The 18,274-nt window shown below is 38.6% G+C and overlaps 2 protein-coding genes across 3 annotated transcripts; one reads left to right on the forward strand and one right to left on the reverse strand.

The window, feature by feature from the left end:
- Nucleotides 1-227: 227 nt before the first annotated feature.
- On the reverse strand, nucleotides 228-5,337 carry tmem208 (transmembrane protein 208). 2 transcript variants are annotated; one of them, XM_078276535.1, is made up of 6 exons: nucleotides 5,117-5,335; nucleotides 4,405-4,500; nucleotides 1,930-1,989; nucleotides 1,695-1,831; nucleotides 1,023-1,107; nucleotides 228-909 (listed from the first exon to the last, which is right to left on the reverse strand). In XM_078276535.1, the coding sequence occupies exons 1-6, from the start codon at nucleotides 5,120-5,122 to the stop codon at nucleotides 772-774; spliced, it is 522 nt and encodes a 173-aa protein (XP_078132661.1). In that variant the 5' UTR covers nucleotides 5,123-5,335; the 3' UTR covers nucleotides 228-771. The 2 variants fall into 2 exon arrangements, with proteins under 2 accessions (XP_078132661.1, XP_078132738.1); XM_078276612.1 differs by lacking the exon at nucleotides 1,930-1,989 and having other exon boundaries at nucleotides 5,117-5,337.
- A 2,818-nt stretch (nucleotides 5,338-8,155) lies between these two features.
- Nucleotides 8,156-17,299, forward strand: slc39a1 (solute carrier family 39 member 1). The gene is made up of 4 exons (XM_078276688.1): nucleotides 8,156-8,464; nucleotides 10,553-10,683; nucleotides 11,691-11,996; nucleotides 15,417-17,299. Exons 1-4 carry the CDS (start codon nucleotides 8,350-8,352, stop codon nucleotides 15,768-15,770), a joined length of 906 nt encoding a protein of 301 aa, XP_078132814.1. The 5' UTR covers nucleotides 8,156-8,349; the 3' UTR covers nucleotides 15,771-17,299.
- The last annotated feature ends 975 nt before the right edge of the window (nucleotides 17,300-18,274 follow it).

The raw sequence follows: 18,274 nt of genomic DNA on the forward strand, positions 1-18,274 counted from the left end.
AGGCTAAGTCACATTTTTCTATGAGAATTACATTATAACCCCTTGCAGTATGTAAGGCCTAGCCATTTTAAAAACCAATGTGTTTATTATGCTCCAAAGATTTCATTAGGGCACCAAAAGCAAATGTTAGCCTCCTGGGACAATTGAAAAGAATTGCTCAGTACTTTAAGTCATGACTAAAGGCATAACGTTAAGAAAACACACTGAAAAACTTCTTGAAACACATATGATCATCCCCACATACTGGAGTGAGATTTCTTTTTATTGCAAAAAAGTTATTTTCCTATTAAAACTTGAACAGAACAGAAACAGCTGTGTCTTGAAGGATCACTGATGAATTCTGTTACATTAGAGACATTTTTTGAAAAATAAAGTTAAGTAAAGATAAAAGACATGCCATGAGAAATGTGGCATGGACAAGTGACTCATTTTAGTCACTATATCGTGTGGAACATTTGATGTAAATCTGCAGGAGGCAGTGTGACAGGATTGTGCAACAGCAAAAACTCTTAAAGCTCTGTATGAGGATTAATGAGATCTGGACCGTGACATTATCTAAATAGGGAACGTTTCATTTCATAAATTAGGGAGAAAATCAGATTACAGGAGAAAGCAGAAGGAAAACAAACATGGAGATTCCACGCTATCAGATTTGGATTGAGTTTAACTTAATAACATTTCTTTCTGAATTACTGAATAACTTATGAGTTCCTCGCTATCTGTATATTAGATTCTGTGTATAAAAATACTAACGCCGTCTGCCCTGCAGCATCAGAATCTCTTTGTCTGTCTGCGCTCTTGTCTTCTCTGCTTCTTCTCATTCACTTCCTCGGATGCCGACGGGCTTTCTGCCATAAACCAGGGGCCCAGGAAGTTCACCCACAGCAGGTGGACGGCTCGGGCCGGGGCCTGACACACAGACACGACAAAATTATGAGGCATGAGAAAAGCAGAAAATGAAAGCAATCAGGCAGGAAAATAAAGGATTTATCCGGGAAGATGGACACAGAACATCCTCTTACCAGCAGCCAAAGATACCAGAAATAAGAGGAGATTGTGCTGAGCACTTGAACTATGGCTGTAAGCAGGATGACATCCTTCAGGTGCCTAAAAACAGAACACGCATACAATAAATGATCACTGAAAAATGACATTTTTCTGTACACACAGATAAGAACTTTTGTGCCTTTCAGCAAAGGCATAGGTTTAGTTTGGGAAAATTTGGGGACAATTAATTCAGGGGTTCTGTAACCAGAATATATATATATATGACTGGTATTTATTCACATACTATTATATTTAGCAAGAAAATATATTATAATTGTGTCTTCCATAAGTTCAACAGAAAACATAAAAATGTGGCCAGAGCTTCTGTATTATTAATGCACAAACTCTACTGAACATTACATTTAGTTTCTTTGATAGAGAAGTGAAACTAATGTACTCATTTATTGATGCTGATTTTTCACTTGCCATGTAATTATATCACTACAGACGCATCTACTTCTCATCCCGTCCCCAATATGCTCCATCAATCAGAGGGTTAGGACAGACTGCTCTCAATACACACCTGAGTATAAAACTGTGTGCATGTCCAAGTTGTTTTTATAGTGTATGTAGACTAAAGATGGAGGTTCTCTCCCCAGTATATTTGAATTATATTTGTATTTTGGCATGTATCTCATCTTACTTACTCCGCCATTCCCTGCTCCATGTTTAAGTCTATTCCTCCGTCCAGGAGACTCCCATCCTCAGCAAACACCGCCTTGGCCATGGCAGACATGGAGCGGTAGCTCCCGACATACACTGCTAATGCGAACACAAGCAGCAGCTACAGGAGGCATACAAGGTGTTAGGGCCAGGAAGTTAGTGGTACATTAGATTGGTGGTACATTGAGATTTTAAATCATCTTGATTATTTACACTCACCCATGTCCAAAATGTAGACGAACTGTAGAAAACCAAAAGATTTACGGCAGTATATATTGCCTGTGCAGGAAGAGCAGTATATTTGAAATGGGGTTGAACGATATGACAGTATAATAGAGCTCCATTGATTGGTCGATTACTCAATTAGTAGTTTAAATCTGCAATTATTTTAAAAATAATGATTCAATCATTTTAGCCTTTTTTTAAGCAAATATGTCAAACATTATCTGGTTCCAGCTTCTCAAATGTGATGATTTGCTGTTTTTCGTTTTCGTATATGAATATCTTCAGGATTTAGACTGTGGCCTCTGATACATTTCATAGATTAAACGATTATGTGATTAATAGAGGAAATACTCACCAGATTAATCGGTTATGAAAATAATTGTTAGTTTAAGCCCTACAGTAAAATCCATCAAAGATATTTCTATACCAAAGTCTGGATTTGTTTAATATCTCTGGTAATATTAGGCCAGTGCAGCCATTGTTGCAAACCAATGAGCAGGACTGCATTATGGTAATTTTTTACTATATATAAAAGATATATTTATCAATATCACAACTGAAAATTACTTATACTATGAAAGAGGATATTATCTATATTGCTCACTCCTAATTTGTAACTGAAACAACTGACAGGTCAACACACTGTCATTTCACATTAAAGTGTAAACATAAAATAATGTGATACACCTTAAAACATACGGTCAAGTCTAAAATTGGATCTGGCGTTAGAAAGTGAAACAATACAGGTCTGCATTGATTCAAGCAACTTGCAGAACTGTTATTTTAAGAACTGAAGTTTGACAATAAGAACAATAATGGGAACACAGACATCAGTGAACTAACCTAATGCTACGTTTACACGTGGCCGGCTATTTTCATAAAACGGACATTCCAACTCCGTTTTTAAAAATAACATTGTGCACAGCTGTCAGTTTTCAGAAAAGTGTTCGTTTACATGTACCCGTGTATATACACGGATTTCCTGTTTACAAACATTACAGGGTGCGTGCGCATACTAGGGGCAGAAAGCCAGATTGGTGAGCTGGTCCGCTAATGCAACAACCTGAAGTATTGAAGCTTTCCTTATTGTTTGTATATAACTGCTGACTCAAAAAAATGTGATTTCAGTTGGATCTGTCTTTAATTTTGCAGTGTTACTGTGATATATATGTATGGCTATAATTGTCATTTTAGGCTAATGTAATAGCCAATGTTAGCAGCAGGGTTACCCCTGAGTGTACCCCTATGGTTGGTTTATGCCTTAAAATAATGGCCAGGATTTCCGGGAAAAAGGTACGATATGTGTGTCTCCATTTCAAAACATCACTGCAGTTTTTAGCAGCAGAGGTTGATTGTGGGCGAGAGGGCGACAACACTGTCGTGGTTAGTTCGCCAAAACTCTACTGCCGCTGTCTCAGCAAAGTTAGCTAATGTCCACTAGCATACGTACAGGCTAACTATAGCCAGTTAGCTTTGTGTGTGTAACGTAATAAAAACCCACCCATCTCGTAGGAGCGAAGCTTAATATTTCATTCAATAAAATTATGGTACAAAAGGAGCACTAACGCCACAGGTCTTATGTTGACAACGTGGACGCAGATATAAGAAACTCCGAAGGCAGTCGTAATATTGGCTAGGCTAACGCTGTTGCGCTAACGTTAGCAAAACATCGGCGTAGCTTTAGCTAGCAGTCTAAACTTATCTCGAGTCCGGACCTTTAACTGTCTATGGTCCGGACTCAAGTACTACCGCCCTGACAGATAGATATCACTTAGCTGAACAACTGAACAAGCTGCAACTTTTCTGACTGATACAATGGGAGCCTGATTCTTGCATATGACCCCAATCTGCCCTTCTTATGGCTTGAAGCCATAACCTCCGCCGGTTTTTGGCAAAAGCATGCTTCCCCCTAGGTATGTTCAACATCAGGAACCCATCACTGGCTCTGTTTGTACAATTAACCACGCAACAACTCCTTGGCATTTTCACTTACGCTATGCTGCTACTACTACTAGCTACACGAAACACGTCTTCTTTCTGCCCCCCGGTTGCGTGCGCAAGCAGTGATGACGTTGCAGAGAAATCCATGTATGTGCCGTCAAGAGCATGCCAAACCTGTAGGTGGCAGTGTAACGAGAAGCTCAAGCCCACGTTAGCCAATCAGAATCCCAAAAATAGCAACGTCACTTCCTCTCTATTCTCTTCCTCGGCTGCCTAAACCTCCGTTTGTCTCAGGTTACATGCAAACGTGCAAACAAAGTTTTCCAAAATCTCCACTCTCCAATCCGTTTTCATAGTCCAATTCTCTGTTTGCATGTAAACGAAGGGCACAAACGAAGGGAAATGTCTCAGTTTTTCAAAATAACCATGTACGTGTAAACGGGGCCTAAATGTGACACCACCCTTTCAAGGACTGTGTGACACTTTCTTCTGACTGAAACAACTCATAAACAGCATTGAGGTTCTTACGTTAGCTCCTAGGATGACTCTGGTGTAGAACTTCAGCGTTGCCTGGTTCTCCTCATAGATCTGCTTCTTCCCCTTTGTGCCAACTTTCCCTTTGGGCTGTGGGGCAAAACACAGAACGCAGATTCAGCATTATCACGCATTCATTTTACGGTTTCTGCTCAATAACAATAATTGAGACCTCACTTAATCTGCAAACCTGTAGAGTTGTGAAGTTTATACGTCCTCCGATCTTAGAATGTATTAATGTGAGACCTACAAGCTAATCAGAAATAAAACCTAAATAATAATGGGGCATTCACATAACCTTGGAAATCAAATCCATCAAATCAAATTGTTCTGATTGAAGTTGTGAAGTAGTTTAAGAATTTGTTTCTCTCGTAAAACATACTACCTGGAAGAGATTAAACCTGCTTTATGCAACATTTTGACTTATCTTAACTGTGATTCAGCTTCGTCAAATATCATGGTTATTGGGGGAACACTGCCATATAAATCATATTCTTATGTATTTATTAATCCCTACACAGACCAATTGTTAGCTTCTTCTACAGCTTGTGGTGTCACTGTAACTGAGTCACTTTGCACAGCAGTGTCAGCTCTAATCAAACCGTTATATAATATAGAAGTGAACCAGTCAGTTGTCGCTGCCTCCGTGTCTCTGTTGCAGCCATAGACTCTATATAAAGAGATCTATACTGTGTGTTTCTCTCACCGCCATTCGCTCTCTGAGCCGCTGCTGTTGATCTCTTCCACTGCTCCTTCTTTGACATCGACCTGTGACCCACCGCCGATTCTCCCCGGTACTATATTATTACTGCATCAAAGAAGAAACTCAAAACCCTCCCTTATGGAAGTATGGTCTCCCTGCGGTGTGATTTCTTGTAACACATCAGCATTTGGGGCTTCTGATGAGGTCAACATATCCGGCGCATAAAAATGTCGTCATCAACTTTTTTTCGTGTAGTGTGCTCGAGCGTGTGCTTGTCAGTGCACAGTGTGGCGAAAGTGGCTAGTGAAATTTGGTGATAGGGTACCATCTGCTGGTCATAAAGAAAAACATTCAATAAATACATTACATAATTAATAACGTTACCAACGGAAAAAGACAAGTATTTATTTATTCCTTTAAATGAAGTTATTCTATTTATTGTTAATAATGTTGTCTCAATTAGAGTCTCATTCTTATTAATGCACGATTTTATGTTTTTTTTTTTTCAAATGCATTTCAGCCTTGGTAAAATAGACACAAAGCTCCTGCTGTAGCCTAAAACTTAACTATGATATTATTAATATTATGCATGATTTTTTTTTTTTTTTTTTTTTTTTACTAATGCTGTGCAGAGCAGTTGCAAGCAAGTTAGTAAGAATAACGTTAGGGTTGCCAGGTTTGAAAAACAACCTCTGATTGATGTTTGTACTCCTCCAGTATACTTGCTTTGTCTTTTTAGCTTTAGTGCATCAGAAAGTCCGCTCAAATTGACCTTTTGACTATTTACCTTCTATAGATTACCCTAATGACATTTATAACTGCAGACTTGTTTGGTCAAAAGCTAGAATTACCAACATTTATGATTGCATTTCTTCTACCCCCACTTTTTTTGTTGGTGCACAGCTATGCAGTGAGCCAAGCTAAACTAGACGTTGGTCTTTAAGATTTTTATTGGAAGCAGTTGGGAACCACTCAAAACCTGTACAACAAAGTGATTATACAGCAGACAAAAATACACTATGCCATAAATACACATATAGGCCTACAACATATTGTAAATTGAATTAGTACAGCAACAAGACAAATGGATTCATAAAAGCATAGATAACATCTCCTTGTTATGTGTCAGATGAGTTGGTCAAAGTTCCACCAAAGAGATATTCCCCATCTAAAATTCATGGTTTCAAAAATAATTCAAGGCCCAAAGAGGTAAAAGTATTCAATATTTCACAAAAAAACAATAATTACCAAACAGGATGTAGATTGTTCCTAACAGTCAGTACTAACACCTAATTACACTTCATAACATAGGCTAGGCTTTATTGTCACAGGTTAATAGACACTGGGCTGTAATAACAGGATATAGTGCACTAAGGTGCTAGTTCCGTAGATGGCAGCAATTCAACTTTTTGGATGCCGGCTGCCATAAAACCCCAAAGAAGAAGAAGAAGTAGTTGTCACCCCAAGGGGGTAAGCTTCTCCTCGGAACACGTAGCTCCCTTCTTATATATCGTCTATGGTAGCTCCTATGGCGCCATTTTGATGCTACCAAGCCATCACCTCCCGTTAGCATTCCATTGACTGCCATTCATTTTGGCGCCACTTTGACAGCAAATAACTTTACATCTGAAGCGTTTAAAGACTTTATTTGTCCATTGTTTATTTCTAAAGAAACACAACAATGTATAAAAGGCTCCATTACCTTGTATCTCACGTTATGGCTCCGTGCCAGACGTTTTTGTAAAAAATAGGCTAACGATTGTGTCATAACCATGCGACTTACTGTCGCATAGTAGAGGAATTACCATATAGTACAGGAGAAGCTCGCAGGCAGTTTCGACTTACATTAGCTGTTTAAGTTTAATTACTAATGTTAACTAGCATTTTAGTTAGCAATAATTAGCCTGTGCCTATGTTATCTCCTTACATATACCTACGCTCTCCTTCTCTGCAAGATTGGGAATGATTGAGATTTCTCTTGGCACAGCTACCTGAAGACTTCCAACTTTGCTCACGTCACATTTACGTTGTCTCTCTCAGTTGGAGGCTGTGCAGTAACGCTCAGCCATCACCGGAAAAGTGCTTCTAATATCAAAGCCCATCTACGGAAAGCCGTTCCACTCCCTATTCAACCCCATTGTACCGAATTTGGTTGCAGTTCCACCAGAGTTCCATGGGGGTGATCGCGGTCCAGTGTTAAATGAATGGGACTCTATGGAGCTAGACGGCAAAATTTGTCTCTTTCGCCTGATTGTCGTTGAGAAATCTCAGATTTGATTGTAGTTTTTGCAAGTTAAACATGGATTATAGGTCAAAAGTTGAATGAACGCGTACTTGTGTCCTTTCGATTTCTTACAGGTTGAGTCGTTGTTGCCCATAACACGCTAGCATTCTGCTAATGAATGCTGATTGGTCAGTGAAGGACTGATTACCATTGGAGATCCCGCTTGACGGCATCCAAAGCAGAACCAGAATGTCAGAGGGAATATTTCGGCGTGGTCTTTAAAACATTAGCAAACCTCTTTCTAGCACGTGTATTAACAGGGAGAGCCTAACCTGTCAGCTGTGTTGTCGATGCTTCGAGAGAACAAAGGAAGCGACTCAGAGCTTGCCGTAAAGCAGTATCTCTGGCCGTATATGTGTATGACGTCATTGACATTTTAAAAGGCTTTTTAGAACAAAAAAGCCACTTTAAAAACACCCAGCAGTGTGTATTTTCTTAGCCTCCCCTTTCGAATGCAACATTCAAATTACTAGACAAAAAATTATATCCTGAGAAAAGGGGTATAGCTCCATAGAGTCCCATTCATTCTGCACTGGCCTGTGAGCGCCCCCTATATGGAACTCTGGTGGAACTGCAACCAGTTCAGAAGCGAGAGAGTGGAACTTCTTCCCTTATTAGAAATTCTTTGCTAATATCCTTTACTGGTCTCCGTCCAGAGCAACGGGATATGTTGGTCCATTTTATGTCAATGGCTTTACTTGTCTATGGGGGCGCCCTGTGCAGTTTTTCGCGATGTTACTTTTGACCCATCTCGACCACCGTAGCTTGAACGTCAGAATCTATGGTCAGAATCCATGGCAGAATTTTTCCAAACAACACTTTTGGTGCTGCTTGTCACAGTGAAACTCTTATCGGTTAGCGGTTAGCAAGCTCTGGCTTCATAAATAACTAATCAAATGATAGTACAGTTAGGGTTGACCTCACTCTTGAACTGACAGTTTTATGCTACAAAATGGAATACTTGCTTCAGGTGAAAATAGGCGCTCTGATCGGTTTATTGCTCTTAACTCTTCTTTTTGGATTTATCCCTGCTCGAGTCAAATGGTTCAGAGACACAAACGGGTCAGGTTGGTAAACGTTCATGTAATATAAGCAGTTAACATTAGCAACTGTTAACGTTAGCATTAGTGTTCATTAAGATATCACTGTTTTATTTATATTTCAAAGAAAGAGGGACATTAAAGTCGCCTTTAAACTCAGATAAACAATGTGGGTTATGGCATACAAAGATTTAACGTTTTACTTTGATTGGATTACTTGTTAATTTATTACACCGATGCCGAACTATAAAGAAAATGTCGCTGATTCATGTGCAGTTTCTATTCCTGTTCTACGATGTTTTGCGATTTGCAGATAAACAAGCCAACCTTTAATTGCCAGAAGTAGTAATGAAGTTTGGTGTAATGGTCACGCCTTAGATGAGCGGAAGGTATAATAATAAGTGGTTCCTTTTCACCAGCCGTCTGTCTAAATCTGAATCACATGTTTAAGCTGTAGATAGTGTTGTAAAGGCAATGTAACTGCTATTGATTTGATCAACTGTGACTTAGAAACCATTAACGCAGTGATAACAGTGAGTAGTGGTAACGTGGTTAATGATGTGGTCATACATCAAACACAACCACCACCAAACCAAAAACTACACATTCTTCAGGAAATGTTATAATGTATTTTCTTAGAACATTAACATATGGCTTTTGATGATCTGACACTGTTTACTAATGCTTACACCATTACATTATTGTTATTATTATTATTATTATTAATAATAATAATAATAATTATATTATTATTATTAATGTGTAAGTTCACTGCTACCATTAACAAACTCCCCTTTAACCCCTGGAGTCACCTGACAGGGATGGAGCCTGAAGCCCAAAGCCTTCTTCACACATGGTCACATGATATGTAATGTTATGTAGCAGGCAGAACAGGGCAAGATAGTGAACTTTGGCTTTCTTAAATGGAAGTGAGAGTATCATTTCTCTCCATTACAGCCGTCCTTTAGTGCTTGCTGAGTCATTTTGAGTACTGTGCTTTCATAATCATGATGTGTCATATGATCTTCCAACAATTATTCTAACTTTGGAAGGAATGACAGGGGTTTGATCCATGTCTCTAATGTAGCACAAACCCATCAGATATAGGCCAGTCCAGTAAGAGTTTTTATTTAAGAAATTGATAACAACAAGCAAGACATTGTAAAATGCCCCATTCATTCACATAGAGCATCATGAATACTAAAGATGTTCTACAAAGAAATGCACAACAGCAGAGCAACACATATGTTTACTAGGGGTGGGAATCTCTTGGCACCTCACGATTCCATTCCGATTCAGAGGCCAACGATTCGATTCTAAACCGATTATCGATGCATCTCGATGCAACCGTTTTTTAATGTACATTTCCATGCGTGATTTTTAAAAATATACATATAAATCTGAGTTTGCTACTCAGAGTTTGCTAATCACTTTCTAGACAAAGCAGCTAGACAAAGCTTAGATTTGTCACACACACGTTTTAATGAAATGTTTTGTCTGCTGAGGTTTTTTTTTGGAGTCACTCCATGATTAAGCCTTAAACATGCTTGTGAAGTTCACCTTCTCTCCCAGTAATCTTCCATGTCAGAGGCTCAGTCATGTTTAAAGGTGGAGAATTGGCTTCTTAGAACATGAAACATGAGGTGGTCAGATGTAATGTGATAAAGTAGATGAAGCCTATATGTGTTTTGCCTAATTATTTTATGTATGTCTTATTAGATCATATATATATATATATATATATATAAGGAAAACAAAATTAAATGTTATATATTTAATTTTGTTTTCCTTTTGGCCATTTTTGTGTGTTTTTTTTCTGCACTCTTGCCTAAACTCTGAGTTTTTGTCCATGATCCCATCCTCTTTCAGTCACTCTGTTTTCTGATTTGTACTTGTCTGGAGACAGTAACCTTTAAATAAAAATCAACACATTTAAAGAAAAAAAAAACGATTATTAACTTATCAGAATCAAGCATCGAATCGTTCTGGAGAGAATCGATTATTTTTCCCACCCCTATTTACTCTACACTTAATGGCATTTTGTCTCTAGTAATTGTACCATTGTATGTAAGTTCATGTTGAAAAACAAGAGATGTTTTATCTTTCCATTTGCAGAAATCCACCGCACAGTTCTGAGTCTGATCAGCTGTTTTGCCGGAGGGGTTTTCCTGGCAGCATGTCTGCTCGACATTATTCCAGATTATCTGTCAGACATCAACGCTGAGCTGGAAGCTCGGAAGGTGGAGGTACATCCAAGTATGGACTGATTTGGACAAACTCAGGGCTTGAATAAATCGTCCCATATATTAGGCCTATATACTAGAGATGTTTGGTATCGGCTCCGATACTGCCTAAAACGCTGGTATCGGTATCGGGCAGTACTGGAGTTTATGCACCGATCCGATACCACGTAATAAAGCCCGTAAGAAAATCTACATTAAAGTAGTTTATTTATGTTCTTTTTCTCCGTTATAACTGACTGTCAAACTGGATAATAAAAGAAAGTTCTGTGGCGTTCATTGTTTGTTCATGTTTCACAAAGAGTTTAACCTGAGCCAGACCAACAACAAAAATAGAAATCATATCACATCCATACAGGGATAGTAGTATACTATACATATTATTATGTTAAAACATACTCAAATATATGACACACTGGTATCGGATCGGTACTCGGTATCGGCCGATACGCAAGTTCAGGTATCGGAATCGGTATCGGGAAGCAAAAAATGATATCGGGCCAGCTCTACTATATACACACCTCGGCTGCAACTAAACAATTATTTTTATTTTAAATCTTTCTGTAAATCTATTTTTCAAATAATCTAATAGTTGTTTAGTGTATAAAATGTTAACAAGTAGTAAAAAATGCAAAGAGCACAAACTGCCCTTCTTTTTTCCAACCAGCAGTCCAAAACACCAAAAATGTGCAATTCACAATGATAGAAAACAGAAGAAAACCTCACATTCAAGAAGCTGGAAATACAGAATGTTTGGTGTTTACTGAAACGATTAATCAATTATCCAATAAGATGTATGTTGTAAATAAAGTAAGAACAGTTGACAGTTCCTAGAATAAAACAGCTATTCCTATTGTTTTTGACAGAGCACTTTTAGATATCCTATCCTAACTGAGGGTCTTTACATACATACATACATACATACTGTACTGTAATCTGTTTACAATCTGTGCTTCCTAATTCTTGAATTGACCCTGCATACTGATTAATCTCTCTCTGTCTGTCTCAAACAGATCAGTTTCCCTGTTCCAGAGTTCATCATGGCTGCCGGCTTCTTCTTGGTCCTCATACTGGAGAGGATTGTCCTGAACTATCGGGAGATGAGAGGGGCTCAGGAGGAGAGGGCACCCCTTATACCGGACAACAGCAGGCATGGACACGGCCATGGAACAGGTCCAGATCTGGAGAGCAGCGGCCACCACGTCCATGTTGACTTTCAGGCTCACTCCCCCTTTCGCTCCTTCATGCTCTTCCTCTCTCTCTCGCTCCACTCGGTTTTTGAGGGTCTTGCTATCGGCCTGCAGAGCACGGACTCAAAGGTAAGAAGACAGAGAATACTTGATGTTGACGGGGTCCTGTTGAGCTTTTACATTGTGTGTATCAAGTGCTTTTCCTTCCTCATAAAACATTTGTTATTTCGATTTTAAGTATTTTAAATCCAGCATTATTGACATCCATGTTTACTAGCTTGCAGTTTTCTTTTTTCCTGCCTTTGTTGACATATTGCGGTGGTATGTCCCTCTTTGGCTAATGTATTTTAAAGATGGAGGCGCTACATGTCATTCGAGCGACTCGCTAGTATATATTCTGAATGATTTTAAATGGCAGATTCTACGCTTATGAGAATACTTTGATTAGTTGGTGGAAGTAATTACACATGAATGAGCACATATTTGTGAAAGAACAATTACACAATGTAGGTTTAACAAAACGAAAGACCCACTTTTAGAAAAGCAGCTCCATAGCGTTACTAGAGGTCTAAAACTCCACAGGGATTCTTTAAATCTGCTCAGACTTCCAGACAATATGCAGCATTTGTTTTCTCCACTCTTGTTTTTCCCAAAGAATCAAGTTCTTATTTAAAGTTAACTCTTCTTCGGGCTATATTATATGTCATGCACTTTGTAAACATTTGTCTTAAAAAAGTGCTGCATAAATAGAGTTGGAATCATATTCACAGCACTCTCTTATTGCCAGAAGAAAGCAGGGTTTGAGTTTATAGCTTCAGGACGCTTTGACAGGAAAGGAATCTCCCTGTCATGAGAGTCAGATCTATGTACTCTGGTCACAAGACAGCATAAACAGTCTGAGCATACTATCAATGTTCCCTCAGGACTTTTCATGTGCATGTAAATGTGTGTTGTCTGTCTGTTCAGCTGGGAATTATTTAGTTACGATTAGTTAGATTAATATACAGTATATATAATATATATGTATATATTTTGTATTTATAATATATGTATATATAATAAAAAATACTGTATGTGTGTGTATATATATATATATATATATATATATTATACATGTATATAATGTTTATTTAATTAGATAAATCTTCAATAAATTACGATCTCATTTTCAAGGGGACCTAAGTACATAAATATATTTGTAACTACATAATTGAAAAATACAAAAACAAGATGCCAAATAACAACAAAGGAAGAAATTATGAATAAGACATAAAATAATAAAACGGACATCACTCTGGTAAAACAAATACATTTTAAACTAGGGATAAGTGATATGGCCTAAAATCCATATTGCGATATACATTGCAGCCTCTTGCGAAAACGATATATATCACGATATATATAAATTATAATAGAACCATTTCAGACCAAGTTACATAGACCCTAAGGAAAGCCAAACTGCTAAATGTATTTTTTTTTAAAGAGAAAGAAAAGTATGTAGTTTTGAGAACATTTATTGTGCAAAACTGTAATTCTACAACATAATGTTGCAGATAAATAAAATTCAAGTACACTAGTTGCAGAGACTTTAACAAAGAAAAAGCATTGTTTTGCATTAGCATTGCAAGTATTGGGTTTCTTTCCTTTAGTGCAAACCATTCTAAAAGGCACTGGACTTAGCTAGTTTAAGTCCTTGGTTCAGGAAAAACTGGTGTCTTTTTAGTTAAGGAACAGACACTGTACTGAAAATACTTTCAGTATTAGGCAAAGATGCCCAGATACTTTAAAGGTGCCCTGCCACACGTATTTCATTACTTTGTGGTAATGTCTGAAGTTCTACCATGGACTCTGTAATATTTGTTGTTGTTTGTTGGTTTTCTTGGGTACCTTGTTTCAAGCCATTCTAGCGTGGTATAGAAAGCCTGCAGGAAGACTCAGCTCGATTTGTGCCAGTTCTCATTAATACTCAACGAGCTAAGCTGCTTGACTCTGATTGGCTAACAGCTAGCCAATGAGAGACTGGCTATCAGCATCCTTTACCCAGCGCAACTATAGTATAAAAGTTTCTTTACAGTAGTGCCATGCCATAGACAGTAAAAGTGCAAAACAGTGACAGAGCACACACACACACACACACGTTCAGCGGGGAAGTACAACGTCTGCAAACACCGGCTGCCAAGATTCCAATCGTCCGTTATATAGTGAGTTGTCAGGCTAATGAAAGGCTCCATGGTACGGCTCGACCACAGGTCCGTTGTAGCGGCTTAAATCCGAACCAAGTCCAAATAAAGGATGTTGCACCAGTCTTTTTCACCAGATCTTTTCTATCGCCCATTACTATTTTAAACCATACCATGCTGTGGCTCAAATGCAGGACAATCAACAAATCAATCAATTTATATTTGTCACATGAAATCATGCGATGGACAATTCCAGTGTAATGATATCCCATCAGCTCATTCAACTTGTGCATGATTCACCATGATTTAGAATGTGCCCGTCAGATCAGCACGCAGGAAAAGAGTCACCCGGTTGAATGGCACCGGTATACAGGATCCAGCCGAGTCTCGGCGAAGGGACACCTCAGCTCCCGACATCCTGCTGGAAACCACGGAGGCCACCAAGATCACTATCTGACGGCTGCACACTGGCTAGCAGGATGCCCAGCAGAGAAGTCACAGTCGGTTGCATCGGTGCCCCCTCTGATGTCAAGATGGAGATGGACCCAGAGTCTGTCCCACTTGTCCATATAGTCGATATTGTAGCAATAGGTCGTAGCCGATAGCCATCTTCACCTTTTCCTCTGTGTTTACTCACAGACAGAGAGGCGACTGGAGAGGTCTGCGCCTTCTAGACAAATGTTGATTTATCTGTCCAGAGTCTACTGTATGAATCTAGTAACTTAATACCTTGAGTGGTTGAATTTCTCACGTCGCCAGGATGTGGTCAGTACACACAATTAAATTAACATCAGCCTGTGAGTTAATTGCAAAGATTGCGGACTTGCCCATACAGCACAATGGGCTCAACTGAATATATTAATTAATAAGTTACCCATCTGGAAGTGAGCGAAATGGATAAATTCTTGATTGCCATAATCTAAGAATATGTTATTTTATATTTTGATGTCAATAAAGTATGTTATTATATTGTACATTTTCTGGACAATAAAATGAGAGTCAGTCAATGGATAAAACAACCAGACATGAGTGTCGGTTTTTGGCTAATCCAGCAAATTGAATACCTGAAAAATCAGTGCACTTTATTGATAAAGTTTATATAGAAATCTAATTTTGCTATAAAGCAGCCCTGCTCTTTGATTTGCAGCATTGCCCACAATTACCTAACATTACCAGAGATATCACAATACAAAGCTACCATGGTACAAACAATATGGCAAAAGATATCCAATGGTTGATATTGCCCAATCCTATGTACCCACTAAAATTCAACCCAGCCATTAAAATCCTTAACATTCACTATTGTTTGGGTTTAAATAGAAGCTGTTAAAGGAGCTAGAAATAACCATAACACCTCTGTTTTCTCCAGGTATTAGAGATCTGCATCGCTATACTTGTCCACAAGAGCATCATAGTGTTCAGCCTGTCTGTGAAGCTGGTCCAGAGCGCAGTTCGTCCATTATGGGTGGCTGCTTACATCGGAGTGTTCGCCATGATGTCGCCTATAGGAATCGGCATTGGCATCAGTGTGATGGAGGCTCATCTAGCGGCTGGAGCACTCATCCAGGCCATCCTGGAGGGGCTTGCCGCAGGGACGTTTATTTACATCACCTTTCTAGAGATCCTCCCACATGAGCTCAACTCCCCCGGGAAGCAGCTTCTCAAGGTGCTCTTCATCCTGCTGGGCTTCAGCGTCATGGCATCTCTGACGTTTCTGGGCTGAGACTGAGAACAGACTGTATTTCAGCTGTCAATATGTGACCTGGACACTTTGTGGCAATTTCTGCAGCTCACACAAACGTGTGTACAGTAAGACAAACTGTCTTTATTAGAAAAGAAGACTGGAGTTTTTAATGTCAAACGGAGCAACAGATGTTGGTGTGTTTTATTGCTTACAATATACTTTTAAAACCATTTTTGTATATATAATTTCTTTTTAAGAGGATTTTATGTAAAGAGGAACCACTCACTGCAATGATAAGTTTGTTGAAACTTATGAGAGAGCTTGAGAGAAGCACAGTGGAAATAAGTGGCATATCACTGAGTCCCCTCATTTGTCACTGGCCTTGTTTTTCAAACATGCTTTAGACCTGCAAACAAAACGGAGCATCTGACCTTTGACACTGTTGAGGAAATCCCTGAAAACAAAGGGCCATGTTGTATGTAAATGATAACTTGTCAGTACCACCAGATCTTTAAGGTTTACGTTTTAGATGTAGTTTGCAGCATCACGCTGCTTTCACTTGTCATTGCAAACTTACTGGAATAACAATATTTCATACATTTTTCCAGTAAACTAGTGTAAATGTAAACTGACTTCCTGATGCCTTGAGAATCTGTATGCCAAAATACTGTTTGCACTTTTCCAATAAAGAAGCAGGGATTACCTCCACAAATGAGCAAGGCTAAAATGTAATCAGCTTTTAACAACACACTATTTAAAAAAAGCTGATCCCTATTATTTGCATTATGTTGTCTCACTTAAGTCCATTCCATTTTGCCACTCTACTGCTTTATTAACTTTCTTTTAGTTCTCTATTTTGATTGGACAAAAATGAAGCTTTAAATATCAGCACAAAGAGAAGTGCAAGATAAAGAATGAATTCTGCAAATGGATACCTATGGTATTTCACTAGAGCACATGCTTGTATTTGTGTCAAGAAATCAAACCAAGCAGGACACCACACTATAGCACATTGGGTACATTGTTTCAGTGTTAGTAGAGTAAGTGAAAAACAACATATTTTAAAAACACGAACTCCAGCATGTCTGTGCTTTCAGTCTGCTTACACTCAAAGTCAACAAGTATATTAAGTGAAATTATTGTAAACTTTCTATTGTTTAGTCACACTTCCTGCTTTAGTCATCTGATAGTCAGATGGTAGAACAAAGAGCAGGAAGTTGGACGGTATTAGTTTATCCTTTATCCCTAAAAGAAGTTGTGTAAATGCGATCAAATGTGGCAAGTCTCAAATTTACTTTTTTTTCTCCATTAGAAGTCATCTGATCAAGACTAATGAAACTGTTCCCCAAAAGGAAAGCTACTCCTTGTTAATGTGACTTTTGTCAGAATACCAAGTGGTGCATTATAATGTGTAAAAATAACTTGTTTGTACAGTTCAAAAACATCAACTGTCTTTTTGTAAGCACCTATGTTATTTTGTGCCTTATGATTGTTAATCTCATGAGAAAAAACTATTTTGATGTCTATTGTGTAAACTCGATCAAAGTAAAGATAAAAGAGGAATTGTCTGCCGACTTGTTTGTTGTGTGCAAAGGTTGCTTTTACTTATGGTGCATTCACTTGCTCCTCGAGTGGTCCCATTTCCCAAATTGGGATGCACTTCCTTCAACTTGTGTTCATGAGCTTGAGGTTGTAATGTGAAAACCACCATGTACCATGCTTTACAGATTTTAGTTTCTCTTCCTCTGATTTTAAAGATCATTTTTTGGGGTTTATCCACCTTTAATTTGACAGGACAGCTAGGTGAGAGAGGGGGAAGACATGCAGGAAATCGTCAAAGGTCAGAGTCGAACCCTGGACCTCTGCGTCGAGACATAAACCTCTCAGTATATGTGCGCCTGCTCTACCACTGATCCAACCCAGCCACCTCTTGCTCTAATTTTAATCCAAAGAAAGCTTGACTTAAATTACAGTAATAACGGCTACTGAACATTTCTGATGAGGGCTTGTGGGAGGTTTGAAGTCATGTGGGTTAATGTGGCAGCAGATAACTGGTGCCACTAGGTGGGAGTGTTGGCCCCCTGATAGCCTCCAATAACGAGGGCAGTATTTCACAGGAACGTGGATACTTGGATTACTAATAAGATCATTTCACAAGATATAACTTTTAAAGACCCTCACTTAATTTGCCTTTTTCACAGAAGATATTTTGACATGTCCCTGTGTGAGAAGCACAGGTGTAAATGAGAATGACAGCCAGGCCACACTGCCATGATTTACTGGAACACTTGGAGCCATCGTTATTGTTATTAACACCTGTCCATGTGATTTTACGTCTCAATCAGTCTTAAGTGTCTTCTGACATTAGTGGGAAAACTCAGCACAACTATTGTAATAATCAAGAAATTTAAATGTACGTATACATCAGTTTCTGTTCCAACCATGAATGCTCATCCATCATGGATATTTACATTCACCCAGGCCTATTTGTTGGCTTGCAGGGTGGCATGATTGGCAGGAATCCCTTCACATCAAAGAGCTTA

The sequence above is a fragment of the Sander vitreus genome, chromosome 1 (assembly GCF_031162955.1).
Source record: "Sander vitreus isolate 19-12246 chromosome 1, sanVit1, whole genome shotgun sequence".
In the NCBI taxonomy this organism is placed as follows: Eukaryota; Metazoa; Chordata; class Actinopteri; order Perciformes; family Percidae; genus Sander; species Sander vitreus.